Below are 14,220 nucleotides of genomic sequence, written 5' to 3'. Positions count from 1 at the left end.
TAAGTAAAGTATGTATGATTATTGCTCATATAGGATTGGACCGATATCGGTATCGACCAGAACTCAAGGCTGCAATATCGGTATCTGATTGGAAGTTGGATCGGGACATACCGAGTGCAAAAACACATTGAAACAATATATATTGTCATTTATATACAATATTGACAATATACAATATCCCAAAAAGTTTACATCAGAATTGTGACGAGGTGGAAAAAGCTGGGCAAAATTCCTGATACTTCCAGTGTGTCAAGTTTGTAGGAGTGAGGCAAAGTGAATGTGACCCTGGTGAATAGACAAACAATGGACTTCTTCTTGCTCTAAAAGTCACCTGAGAGAGTTTAGCTCAACTGGAAAATGTCAGCATTCCGACACTGGGATGCAGGAATCCTTGTTTGATTGATGTTGCATTCAGGGACCTATCTCTTTTGTGACTGAACAGCAACGAGAGTCAAGTTTTCATTAAAACTCTTCACTCTGCCTAGTGTTGTCTTTCCCACTAATGACTTTCTTCTGGCTTCTGATAGGCTAAAATAGTCTTACAGGTTGAGTTTAGAGCACCACGATTGGTGAACTTGCAGTAAATGTAATTCTTCGTGCCACTATCCTAAGCCTCCAGTTGATGTAAGCATTTCCGTTAAAGCTCTACAATGTAAAAGGGGCTATTGTTGTTGTTCAGGCTTCTGATTGGCTAAAATGGTCAAGAGGTTTTGGCTTTGTCCTGATTCCTTGTTTGGTGTGAAAGGTACCAATTCGGAATGAAGGGTTTAAGTCAACGAGCAAATGTTCGATGTCTGGTTAGCACATCTGCCTCACAGTTCTGAGGACCTGGGTTCAAATCCAGCCTCGCCTGTGTGCAGTATGCATGTTCTCCCCGTGCCTGTGTGGGTTTTCTCAGGGTACTCCGGTTTCCTCCCACATCCCCCCAAAAAAACATGCATGGTAGCCGAATTGAGAACTCTAAATTACCCGTAATGTGTGAATGTGTGTGCGACTGGTTGTTTGTTGGTGTGCCCTGCGATTGGCTGGTGACCGGTTCAGGGTGTACTCCGCTTCTCACCCAGCGTCAGCGTTTAATTTTTTCGATAAAATGAATATTGTGACATCCCTACATATGACAATTTTTTTCATACGCTTGCCCGATCGGGAATGTTGTATGTTTTGCTAGCTTCATCCATCCATTTTCTGGAGCATATCCCAGCCGACTCTGGGCGAGAGCCAGGGAACGCCCTGAACTGGTCGCCAGCTAATCGTAGCTTTTGCTAGCTTGCCCGTGACCTAACGACCCTTTTTTCGTATATGAGTCAAACATTCCTTTAGTTGAAACACATATGAGCACAGGCCCGCTTTGTAATAGTCATAAAAATCGCTCTGTTTGGGACACATGCTTCACGTCATGGTGGCAACTGGCAACAGTGGTGTGTTGGGATGTATATTGTGGATGGAATAAATAATAAAAAGCCACAAATTAAGATATGAATATTTGCTCTCACTGTGTGACACCACGACCTGATTGGTCCACCGATGCATTGAGACCAGTGCCACCTGCTGCAGTTGATGTGTCATTTCGCCTCCCCCTGTATATTTGGTGCTGACAGAGTGGAGCATCTCACTGCACCGTTTTTAAATATTAATATCGCTCTTATTTTTACAGCCTGCTCAAGGTTTCATATAAAGAGATAATACACGGAATGAATAAGTCAAGTGTGGCATAAGAATTTGTGTTTGTGTCAGGAGAACAAGATGCTTAAAGTGGGCAAATAAGCTCAGAATTATGCAGTGATGCGTGCGTGCGAGTGTGTGCAATTACTTATAGCAGTCTTGACATGCTGCAGCCATTTTTGCACAGTTACGCACTTGATTGCAGAACGTAGCATGATGACTCATTAATATGCAACACGTACCCTCGCTGGTCAAATCATTAGGAACGCCTACACAAGCGCTGTAGAAAGAATTGTGCCTTTTCCAAGAGATGAGATGAGATGTACATGATTATTACTTATTTTGTGACTTTTGTGCGTATGATTTAGGGATTTTTGTGACCGTGATATTTTCTGACGTGTGTGTGTGTGTGTGTGTGTGTGTGTGTGTGTGTGTGTGTGTGAGAGAGAGAGAGAGAGACTGAGAGATTCTGTGACTTGTGTTCGAGATTTTATGACTACTGTGAGGTTTTGACTTGTGTGTGTATGAGATTTTATGACTAGTGTTATGTGAATTTTAGTTGAGTGAGGTTTTGTGATGTGTGTGATTTTGTTACGTGAACGTGAGATTTTGATGTTGCGTTTGTGTGATTTTTGTGATTTGTTCGTGTGTACGTGTGATTTTGTGAGATTTTGTGTTGTGTGTGTGTGTGTGAGAAATTTTCATATGTGTGTGAGATTTTGTGATGTGAGTGTGTTAAATTTTTTAACATGTGGGATTTTGTGACTCGAGTGTAAGATTTTGACACGTATGTGTGTTTGTGTGATTTTGTAATGTGTGTGTAAGTGAGAAATATTGATTTATGGGGGTGAGTTTGAGACTAGTGTGTGAGTTTGTTACTTGTATGTGTGTGAGATTTTGTGATTAATGGGTGAGATTTTGACATGAGATTTTGTGACTGAAGTAGGAGACTTGCGTTAGAGATTGTGTGTATGAGATTTTGTTACTTGTGCGTGTGTGAGAATTTGTGACGCGTGTGTGTGTCAGATTTTGTGATGTGCATCTCCGCATGAGATTTTGTGCACGGATTAAAGGCATTTCAATTCATTTCAATGGGGAACATTTATTTGATATGAGTAAATGGAGTTATGACCTGGGCCATGGAACGAATAAAAGGCGCAAGGTACCACTTTATAGCAAATGTTACAGATATAAGGTGAGATTTCTGGGCCTTCCTGACGGTGGCGCCGCGTTGGAAAGTGTTAAGGAGACGAGTGCTATGTCAGCGTGTTGCTGTGACAACGCACAACATTCCATTGTGTCTGGCCCCTTTCATGTCTGTCTACCGTCTCACTGGCTCCGTGATGACCGGTCGCTCGCTCAGCAAAAAAAAAAAAAAAAAAAAAAAAACTCTCGCAGCTTTGCGCTTTCATCTCCACAATAATGGTCGTAGTTATTACCTCCACCAAAGAGTCCTTCATTTCCATTGTTGTTTGTTAGTGGGCAGTGCAAATGTTTTATAGCATCCTCCATGCAAATGACCAGATCAATATACATACGAAGCTGGTGGTAACAGAGAGAGAGAGAGAGAAATAAAGAAACAAGAAAAAAAGTGAGGAAAAAGGGGGAAATAAAAAAGGAAAAGATGGAGGTGGGGTTCCTTCCTCATGGCAATGCATGCAATCAGCTTCACACAATAATAATCGCGATCATTTTGATTGATATTGAAATCATGATGAATTCACACGATCTTTTATTTCAAAACTTTGAATTGATTCAATTCTCAAAACTCAACTTTAACTACAACTTACATCAAGTATTTGTATTACAATAAGGAGTAAAATAATATTATATATTTAATATAAGGTTTTTAAGAAAAATAAATACATTAGTGACGAAATTATGAGAATGGAGCTTCCAGGTCAGCGAGTTAGTTACCAAAGAGAAGGTTGATAGATGGAGTGAGGGAAGACATGAGGGCAGTTGGACGCAGGAGATCGGCTTACATGGAAAAGGATGAGGCGCTGTGGCGACCCCGAAAGGGACAAGCCAAAAGGAAAAGTAGAAGATGGCTAACAACGTGTCAATTCTTTTAGCCGTATTGTCTGTTATAGTTTTCTAAAAAAAAAAAATCTGGCATTTTTTGTTTACCACTTAGTTGTAAAGGAAACTCCAACTGGGGTGTCAGTAAACAGTTTAAAGTACGCTCAGGGAGGGCAGAATAACATTCTACAGGTTGCAAAGTACGAGCTGCAGCTGCTGCATCGGCAGTGATCGGCAGATCTCATTCGTGGATTATTGGTACCGGAATCGGCAGCATAAAACCTTGATCGGCGCACCCCTAATTATAGAGTGTGCACAACATCAAGACACAAGATAAAGCACTGTTGGAATGTCAGTGTTAAGTAAATATTTTAAGAATTTTGTCATTGCTATATTCTCGTAAGCAGTATTATTAATTTGTGCAATCGCAATGCCTTGATTTTAGTGAGGTTACTGCAGAGTCATCGCCACGAATGAAATTGGACTAATAATTTTTCAAAGGGGCTTAGATAATACAGTATAAAGAAGCTAAATACGGAATAATCACTCAAACTTAACGTATTATATCATGAATTACGGGGCCATTACAAGTTCTGACAGGGCCACCACAACTTGGCCACCACTCAACAAAGCTTAACGTTGGAACCTGTTGTCCATATGTGCCCCGACATTGACTAGCGACCAGTCTGTTGTTTGTCTACATGTGCCCTGACATCGTCATGGCCAGCCTTGACCACCGTCGTTGCGATGCACGGTTGCATCTGCCTCGACTTGTCATGCCCGCCGTGATTGTTGGCCGGGATCCCGCTTTTATCCTGTCACGTTGCATAACTCAACCCGCGTTTTCCCTCTCCTCCGTTGGAATGAAGGATTATCTGGCCCCTCGGAAAGCCCAGAATCCACCGTCTCTGTGTGCGTTTGTGTGTGTCTGTGTGCACTTCATCGTCCTCCTTTGATGATGAGGTAATGAGACGCCTGTGCAGGGAATATGTGTCTCGATGATGAGTAAGTGAACTGATTCCGGCATTCCTGGAATACCTTGATGATTGTGCACATGCAGCATCTTTGGCCACTTCATGAGGGAAGCATACACTACCTGTCAAGTCATGTAGTTGTTTGTAGTAGTAGTAGTAGTAATGGTAGTCGCTGGAGATGTAGTTGTAAAAGAAGACTTTATTGATCCCACAGCAGGAAAAATTCACTGCTTACAGAAACAAAAGATAATATACAATATTATGAAAAGAACCATCATTATCCAAATGAGCTCAGCTAACATCCTTCTGTCTACCAACTCCTGGATGGAGCCCATTTAGCAGCTCAGGACAGAGCTAGCTTTCTTACTCACTTGATTAGGGCTCTTCCGATCTCGGTCCGTGATCCCTCCTTCCCTCCACGCAATGACCAAAACAATCCCGAAGCCACCGGTGTCATCAAAGGTCCCGAGCGACGGCCCGCTCGTGTCGATGGACCTCAGCCTCCTCAGCAAGTGGAGGCGACTCTGGCCCTTCTTGTACAGAGCATCTGTGTTGTCTGTCCAAAAGTGTCCAGTCCAGTCGTCGTCAAGCACGTTAAGTGGCCAGAGTAATCAACAACAGTTACGCAAATAACGCAGAGTAACAAAGCGACAAATGTGAGTGTGTTAATAAGTTAATAATGTCCTAACAGAGATGTGTAAAATTGGTAACATGTCACAATGGAATGTCTGCTGGTTTTAGTGTGCATTGTTCAATAGCGCCTACCTAAAGGAAGGAGCTGGAAGACATGGAGGCTCCATGAGAATTTTGCCTGCCCCTGTCTTATTTCTTGCAAGTCCTCAAGAGTGGGTAGGGGTAGGGCTGCATGATATATTGTTTGAGCATCGTCATCGCAATGTACGTGTCCGCAACAGTCACATAGCAGGGTCCGAATCAACTGTAATATTCAAAGTGACCAGCGGAGGGACCTGTTTGGACATGCTCAGTAAATTAGAATGCGTCAAACGACACACGGAACAGCCCAGAGTGTTGTATATTTATCTCCTTGTATGATAACTATGAAAGAGGACACAGGGAAACAATGTACACCAGCTGCATTTCCCATTTCGCTCTTCGGAATGAAAATACTGTAGACAAGCACGCGTAAGTAAACTGCGTCGACGGGAGTGAATGTCTTCCTTGATTCTTTTGTAATACAATTAAAAAATATATTATTTGTTTCAGAATTCTTTAGTTAAAACTGTCCGAGCACACTGTGATGATATGGAATTTATTTTGTTTTGTAATTTAAGAGTAGATAAGATACAATATTTTGTTAATATAGTCAGGCAGAGCTGCTGGGAATGCAAAGTCATTTCACTATTGTTCCTGTCATGGTGTGTTGCACGTTTTTGTTTGCACATTCAGGACTACAGTCCTGTTTTTGTATCAAAGGTCCCGTATTTTGGCTAATTAGACCTCTATAGAGTGACTCTCTAACATGGACTTAGTATAAAAGTGTCAATTTCATTTGAAAAAAAAAACACACCTTGGTTTTGTCATGAGTGTCCAGAAAAGGCCCCTCTTACAGCTACCTCTGTTTGACCCAGTTTTGTTTCCGCTTTGTCCATATTTGGCTCAGACTGCCCCCTTTCCTCTGATTGGTTGCCTCTGGGTAGAAGATCCACTTGTGAGAGCGCACGTGTTTGTTATGTTTACAGCGCTGACTCGGGATCGGAAAGATAGGCGGAGATCTTCGCTAGTGGCGTAGATAAGCTCGAGAAATTCGAATGACCTAATTTCAGGCCTCTCCGGAGAAACACGTCTGGAACTCAGGACTGCATGGATGATTTTAATTCATATTTCACGTTTACTGAGGGACCAGAGAGACAATATTACATACCGAAGACTAGAAAAAGCGAGTTCATTTTTGGACCGGTAAACTCAGTTAAAAAAATAGTTCATTTTTGGAACAGTGTGATGGGCAGCTGTGGCGAAGGATGTTACCTGAAGTCCGCGATCATTTCTATGGTCTTGAGCGTGTTCTGTTCCAAGTTGTGTTGGAAAGTCAAAATCCAAGCTCAATAAGCTCTGGAATCCTCAGCTATGAAATCACGAGCTGGACAAGACCAAAAATATTGGTTTATATATTTTTGTGGCCACAGGTGTCCCAGGTCCTTGCCTCTTATAAAATAAATTAGTAGTCAATGTAGCATTAAATGATTTTCATAATTTCTCCTTCCCACACCAGAAGCTTTTCTCCCATAAAATAGTTTTTCAGGCTGCTACACAGTTTAGAAAAAAAAAATGTCTTCGTAACATGTTCCTCCGTGACACATCCTACCACAATGTTTTTGATAATTAACATAACCCGTTCAGTAATTGAATAGACTGACTTTTACCAGTAAATTGTGTTCTTCAACCATCCACGAATCAGCAGTTGTGATACAATGCTGCCACGTTGAATATTGTCGAAGGCTATGTTCACACTGCAGGACAATTCAGATTTTTTTTGCCCAATGTGACATGTATGGGAGCTATGACTTATTCTGTTTTATGAACAACAGGTGGATACACAGGTTTATTGTACGGTTTGCCATCCAATATTTAATTATTTTGCTCATCACTATATACCGCTGGCATAGATAGACAAACAAAGATATACACTATATTGTCAAGTGTTCGCTCAATTGCCTTGATTCACATATGATTTTAAGTGATATCCCATTCCGGCAGGGTGGACAAATGGTTAGCAGATCTGCCTCACAGTTCTGAGGACCGGGGTTCGAATCCCGGCCCCCCCTGTGTGGAGTTTGCATTTTCTCCTCGTGCCTCCGTGGGTTTTCTCCGGGTACTCCGGTTTCCTCCCACATCCCAAAAACATGTGTGGGAGGTCGATTGAAGACTCTAAATTGCCCGTAGGTGTGAATGCGAATGTGAGTGCGAATGATTGTTTGTTTATATGTGCCCTGCAACTGGCTGTCGACCAGTTCAGGGTGTACCCCGCCTCTCGCCCAAAGATAGCTGGGATAGGCTCCAGCACGCCCACGACCCTAGTGTGGATAAGCGGTACAGAAAATGGATGGATGGATTCCATTCTAAATCCATATGGTTTAATATGATGTCGGTCTACCCTTTGCAGGTATAACAGCTTCAACTCTTGTGAGAAGGCTTTCAACAAGGTTAAGGAGTGACTTCATGGGAATTTTTGCCCATTCTTACAGGAGCACATTTGTGAGGTCACACACTGATGTTGGACGAGAAGGCCTGACTCGCTGTCCACTCAAAATCAACTCAAAGGTGTTCTATCGGGTGGAGGGCAGGACTTTGTGCAGGCCAGTCAAGTTGATCCATACCAAATTCTCTCATCCATGTCTTTGTGCACTGGTGCATAGATGTGTTGGAACAGGAAGGGGTAATCCCCAAACTGTTTGACTTTCCAAAATCTCTTGGTATGCTGAACTATTTAGAGTTCCTTTCACTGGCGCTCAGTGCTAATATTTTGGGCATTTTCAACTTTGTGGGAACAGTTTGGAGATGGCCCCTTCCTGTTCCAACATGACCGTGCATCAGTGCACAAATCAAGGTTCATAAAGACATGGATGAGAGAGTTTGATGTGGATAAATTTAACTGGCCTGCACAATCCTGACCTCAACCTTATGGAACACTTTTTGATGTATTAGAGCGGAGACGGTGAGCCAGGCCTTACCGTCCAAAATCAGTGTGTAACCTCACGACTGTGCTGCTGCAAAAATGGTCATAAATTCCCATAAACACACTCCTAAACCTTCAGCTGTTATAACTGCAGAGGTTGGACTAATGTCATATTAAACCCTATGGATTTAAGAATTGGATGTCACTTAAATTCATATCTGAGTCAAGGCAGGTGAACAAATACTTTTGGCAATATAGTGTATTTCTGATTAATAAAAATAATTCAGATAATAATACAGTAACAACAATGGTAATAGTCCATCCATCCATTTACTGTACCGCTTATCCTCACTAGGGTCACGGGTGTGCTGGTGCCTATCTCAGCTGACTCTGGGCGAGAGGTGGGGTACACCCTGAACTGGTCATCAGCCAATCGGAGGGCACATATAGACAAACAATCATTTACACGCACATACAAACCTATGGGCAATTTAGAGTCTACAATCAACCTACCATGTATGTCTTTGGAATGTGGGAGGATACCGGAGTACCGGAGAAATCCCACGCAGGCACGGGGAGATTTGAACCCGGGTCCTCAGAACTGTGAGGCAGTTGTGCTAACCAGTCGTCCACCTTTCCACCAATGGTAATAATAATTGTAATAATAAATAATAATAATAAAAGGAACGGTTTTCAGTTCAGTACAGTATACGTCGACTCTTAAGAAAATACATTTTGTTTATATTTGGGTTAAAAATGAAAGAATGATTGAATGAAGTCTGTTCACAGCATATTATTAACAGAAATAGTAAGTAATAATATCCATCCGTCCATTTTCTACACCGCTTATCAATGCTGTATTATTATTAACAACAATAGTAAATAAGACCTTCCACTTTTTCCCCCCGATGAAGTCCTTTGTTGTGTTGGCAGTGTGCTATGGGTCATTGTCTTGTTGCATAATGAAGCTTCTCCCGATTAGTTGGACTGGCAAAGTCAATCACCGGACCTTAACCCAATAGAGCGTGGATTTTCCCTCCCGAAGAGGAGACTGAATGGAGAAACTCCCAGAAACAAATAAGAACTGAAAGAGGCTGCAGTAAAGGCCTGCAAAAGCATTTCAAATGAAGAATCAACAGTCTGGTGAAGTCAATGGGTCGCAGCCTTGATGCAGTTATTGCAAGTAAGGGTTATGCCACCAAATATTAAATGTTATTCACTTTAAGTTAACTTAATCATGTCTGTTCCAATACTTTTGCTCACTTGAAAAGTGGATTGCTTCAAACAAAAAGTGCTCTGTCCTGGGTTGTTTAACACATCTAGATGTCAATACCATGAAATAAAAGCTGGAATTCTGAATTTTAGTCTCGCATTCATCTTTTGATCTGAAACCCAAACGTCTTTGGTATACAACAAAAACAAAGGAATTGACCTTGCCGTTCCAGTACTTTTGGAGGGGACTGTATACAAGACATAATTTATTTTCTTCAGTCGACATATACCGAACCGAACTGCTCTGTGTTCTTAAGTAATGTTTAAAAGTAAAAGTTTAACGTTCCCACTTGAGAGCAGTACATGTTCAGTCACAACACCTTTCAAGGCTAACCGAGCTGAGGAATGTACACCGGTAATTCCCTGCTAATTGGAAAAATCTCATTCTTTTCATGTGACCACACACACACGCACACAGAGGGCCAGTTATGTGCTCCATTAGTGGTTGCGTCAAGATTTATGTAAGCTTTAGTATGTTGATTTTAACTGACGCCCAAGCTGTCACTTCTGAACATCTGGTTTGATTTTCTATTGGAATTTGATAAGTGTTTTTCAATGTCAGATATTCTGCAATGCTTCACTAGGTACTGCTGTTTTGGTTAGCTACCAAGTTAAAAGGGGCTCAGCCGTTACCACTTGAATGTCTGTATAGCATCTATGAGCTGATGCTATTAGACTTACGACCTGCTGTCCATTTGGGGGAGGTGTTTAATCACAGTCAGTTAGGCAGTTGGTTAGTTAGATAGTTGCGTGCTTGGTTGGTTAGTAGGTAGTTTTGTTTGTTGGTTGGTTGCTGGTTAGCTAGTTCGATGGTTGGTGGGTGGGTGGTTTGTTGTTCGGTCAGGTTGAGGTTTGGATGGTTAGGTAGGGCGTGGTTTGGTTAGGTTGTTGGTAGGTTTGATGGTTAGATGTTTGGTTCATGGATAGGTGGTTGGTTGGTTATGTATGTTGATAGTTGTATGGTGGGTTGTTTAGGGTTAGATGATTGGTCAGGTTCGTGGTTGGTTGGTTGGTTGGGTTGATTGAATGGTTGGTTAAGTAGGTGGTTGGATGTTTTGTTAGGTTGATGGTTGAATGGGAGGTTAGGTTGGTGCTTGGGTAGTTAGGTTGTTGGGATGGTTGCTTGGTTGGGTTGATGGTTAAATGTTTGATTGGTTTTCACTTTTACTCAACTGTACAATTCATATGTTCACTGATAGTTTTGGCTTGAAAAGTTGCTGCAGTAATGCTCTTCATTCTCTCTTCCTCTCTCTTTCTGTTTAGCCATCATGTACGTGATGGGCGCTTTGGGCCCGGCGGCGGGCTACCTGCTGGGCGGTGTCCTCATTGGCTTCTATGTGGATCCCAAGACAGTGGTTAACATCGACCAGAGCGATCCCCGCTTTATCGGAAACTGGTGACTACAAACACACACATAAACATTAGGCTGGCATTGAATTAAGAAAAGGTGAAAGATCTATATAAAGAACATTATTTGTATAATTTTATGCCTCCCGTACACTTTAAGCTCATTTAAACTAAAGGCACTAAAATCTTCCTTTGCGCCTAGTTCATGGTACTACATTGAAGGTGCGCAACTCTAAATTGGGACTTACGCATATCGGCCTACTGTAAAAACCCCTAAAAAAATCGATCACTAAAAAATCTGCGATATAGAGGCGGAAAACAGTAAATTTCCATACAGTAGTGCCTTGAGACAACAGTTTAATCTGTTCCATGACCACGTTCGTAACTCAAAACACTCGTATTTCAAGTCACCTTTCCCTATTGAAGTGTATGAAAATGCCATTGATCTGTTCTTGACCCCAAAATAAACAAAAAAAGATTGTAATGTGTTTTTATATAGAAAAAGAGCACTCTATAATATTGTACTGTGTCAAAATATATAGTAATGACATAATTATATAAAATTAAAAGAATTAACCAATTTTTGTTACACCTTTTGCTTCAATTCAATGGACATTGAGCTACTCCTCCTAGTGTGCGCATCTTGGCCACCCGGGGGCAGAATAATACAGGCATACTCGTATCTCAAGGTTTTGCTCACAGGTCAAAGCAAAAATGTGTCCGAACAATGGCTTTTATCTTCAAAAAAAACCCTCGAGTCGTGTCACTCAAGGCACCAGTGTATTAAAAAGCGCTGGCATTGGTGTGCAGGTGGAGCGGCTTCCTGCTGTGCGCGGTGGCCATGCTGCTGGTCATCTTCCCCATGTTTACGTTCCCGAAGAAGCTGCCACCGCGACACAAGAAGAAGAAGAGGAGGAAAAAACTGAGCTTGGATGACATGTCCAGCGATGATGACGTCCGAAAGGAAAAGAGCAACAACAACAAAGCCGTCACCTCCTCCATGGGGTTCGGAAAGGACATTAAAGGTACATACAAGCCCACATGTAAACTACAAATAGTGCGCAGATGGGGGAGGTATTTATGTGTACTTTTGGAATCATATTAAAGAATGGTAGCGGTATATTGTAATTAAAATCAAATCACATGGAAACATAGAGTTATTGACTTGCTAACTTAACCAGCCTGTGGAACTTCACTCCATTCACTCTTCAGCTCTTTGTGTTGTATATCATGTATTTGTAGACTAGTAAATCTGCTTTTTTTTTTTTTTTTCTGCAGACCTTCCCAAAGCAGCCGTGAGGATCCTGAGCAACGTGACCTTCCTATTCGTCAGTTTGTCCTACACAGCCGAGAGCGCCATCGTCACCGCCTTCATCACCTTCATCCCAAAGTTCATCGAGTCGCAGTTTGGCATCCCCGCATCCAGTGCCAGCATCTATACAGGTCACCACCGGTTCTTATTCAAACTGTCACGTGATTCTTCTTCCAAATCAGTGCAAAATGACATATTTTTGAGGGAAATTTGTTTTCGTTTTTAGTCATATCTCGTATTTCCTCCTCCTTAAACTGTAATCTTATCATGGTGGATGGGTTTATGTGGCCCAGTGATTCTATAAGCTGAGTTGCCAAGGGCTTCAAACCCCTGGTAGTGTCACCCAAGGTAAACAGCTCCTAGGTGAGGGAGCAGACGATGCACATCTCTAAAAACCCCCGTGAAGAACAACAGTATTGGAAGACATTTTATAGAATACTATAATTTAATAATTTTTCCACTATGTTATGTGTGTCCAGGCGTGATCATCGTGCCGAGCGCAGGCGTGGGCATCGTGCTGGGCGGCTACATCATCAAGAAGCTGAAACTGGGCGCCCGCGAGTCGGCCAAGCTGGCCATGATCTGCAGCGGCGTGTCCCTGCTCTGCTTCTCCACGCTCTTCATTGTGGGCTGCGAGAGCATCAACTTGGGCGGCATCAACATACCCTACACCACTGGGTAGGTCGGGGAGAACTGTGCCATGCTTTTTTTTTTTTGCCACAGAGTCAGCGGCAGTCCATCTGTGACTCGTGTCGGACACGTTGACCTCACGGCAGGGTAGCGGATAGTTAGCCAGTACTCGCACAGTGGCAATGGAATGAGTCCCAGAGCAGTCAGCAATATAGCGCATGATCTTTGGCAGGACGCCCTCCTCGACCGCCCTTCTCTTTCCTTTTCTTATTCTTAACTGAGCCTACCTCCTGTCAGAATGCTCGCCCAATTCATTAGGTTAGGACAGTCAATCTTTCTATGTTCACACTGCAGGGCATCCATCCATCCATTTTCTGAGCCACTTATCCTCACTAGGGTCGCGGGCGTGCTGGAGCCTATCCCAGCTGTCATCGGGCAGGAGGCGGGGTACACCCTGAAGTGGTTGCCAGCCAATCGCAGGGCACATACAAACAGACAACCATTCAGAATCAGAATCAGAATCATCTTTATTTGCCAAGTATGTCCAAAACACACAAGGAATTTGTCTCCGGTAGTTGGAGCCGCTCTAGTACAACAAACAGTCAATTTACAGAACACTTTGGGGACATAAAGACATTGACAAAAAACAATTGTGCAAAAAGATGCAGAGTCCTCTAGCACTTAGAGCAGTTCGAATGACTAATATTGCAATAGTCCGGTGCAATGACCATTGTGCAAAGGGCGCTGAGACTTCAAGGAGTGTATGCGGTTTAAAGTGACGAGTAGTGCGATCATCTGGGACAATGTTGGTTGTGCAAATGTTACAGATACTCCTCAATCAGTGTGCAAATGGAGCAGATGCTACTCTGGCATGAGTGGCCAGTGTATGCAAATAGTGCCGCCCACTGCAGGGCAATTACATTTTTCTTTGCCCAATATGACATGTATCTGATTTTCTTTTTTATTTATTTATTTTTTTTTTTAAAAAATTTGGGTTGTTGTTGTGAACCATACAATTCTGTTTTTTTGTTTGTTTGTTTTTTCCATATCCGACCCAGTCCTGTTTCGTATGAGGATATAAATCAGGTGTTTCTGATGCGAGTGACGTATGGACGCTCATGTCGCGCTCATCTTAAGGTCATCAAAAGGTGACAAACGTCACAATTATTTGACCAAAGTCATAAAACAGACATGTGACAAAAGCAATGGCAGAAAACAGAAAACAAATACTTGAAGATGCTTTAGAACTGATAAATATAAGGAAACATTGGCTCCGGTTGCAAGCAATCCTTGAAAGTGAGACAAACACATGAGGACTTAGACCTACACGAGGGGCCACGGTGCATTGTGTGTGTGTGCACATTTGC

At 42.3% G+C, this 14,220-nt stretch overlaps 1 protein-coding gene across 5 annotated transcripts in view; it reads left to right on the top strand.

Moving 5' to 3' along the window:
* Positions 1–14,220, top strand: part of slco5a1a (solute carrier organic anion transporter family member 5A1a) — a 37,343-nt gene that overhangs the window by 14,401 nt on the left and 8,722 nt on the right. For all 5 annotated transcript variants that reach the window (XM_061695136.1, XM_061695131.1, XM_061695134.1 and 2 more), the window contains exons 3-6: positions 10,828–10,960; positions 11,722–11,936; positions 12,190–12,354; positions 12,703–12,901. In XM_061695136.1, coding sequence (XP_061551120.1) covers positions 10,828–10,960; positions 11,722–11,936; positions 12,190–12,354; positions 12,703–12,901 — 712 coding nt within the window. The remainder of the gene's footprint in view (positions 1–10,827; positions 10,961–11,721; positions 11,937–12,189; positions 12,355–12,702; positions 12,902–14,220) is intronic.

The sequence above is a fragment of the Phycodurus eques genome, chromosome 13, assembly GCF_024500275.1.
Source record: "Phycodurus eques isolate BA_2022a chromosome 13, UOR_Pequ_1.1, whole genome shotgun sequence".
NCBI classification, from domain to species: Eukaryota; Metazoa; Chordata; class Actinopteri; order Syngnathiformes; family Syngnathidae; genus Phycodurus; species Phycodurus eques.
The sequence above is the reverse complement of the archived record's forward strand: the minus strand, read 5'-3'. Positions and strand labels throughout refer to the sequence as shown.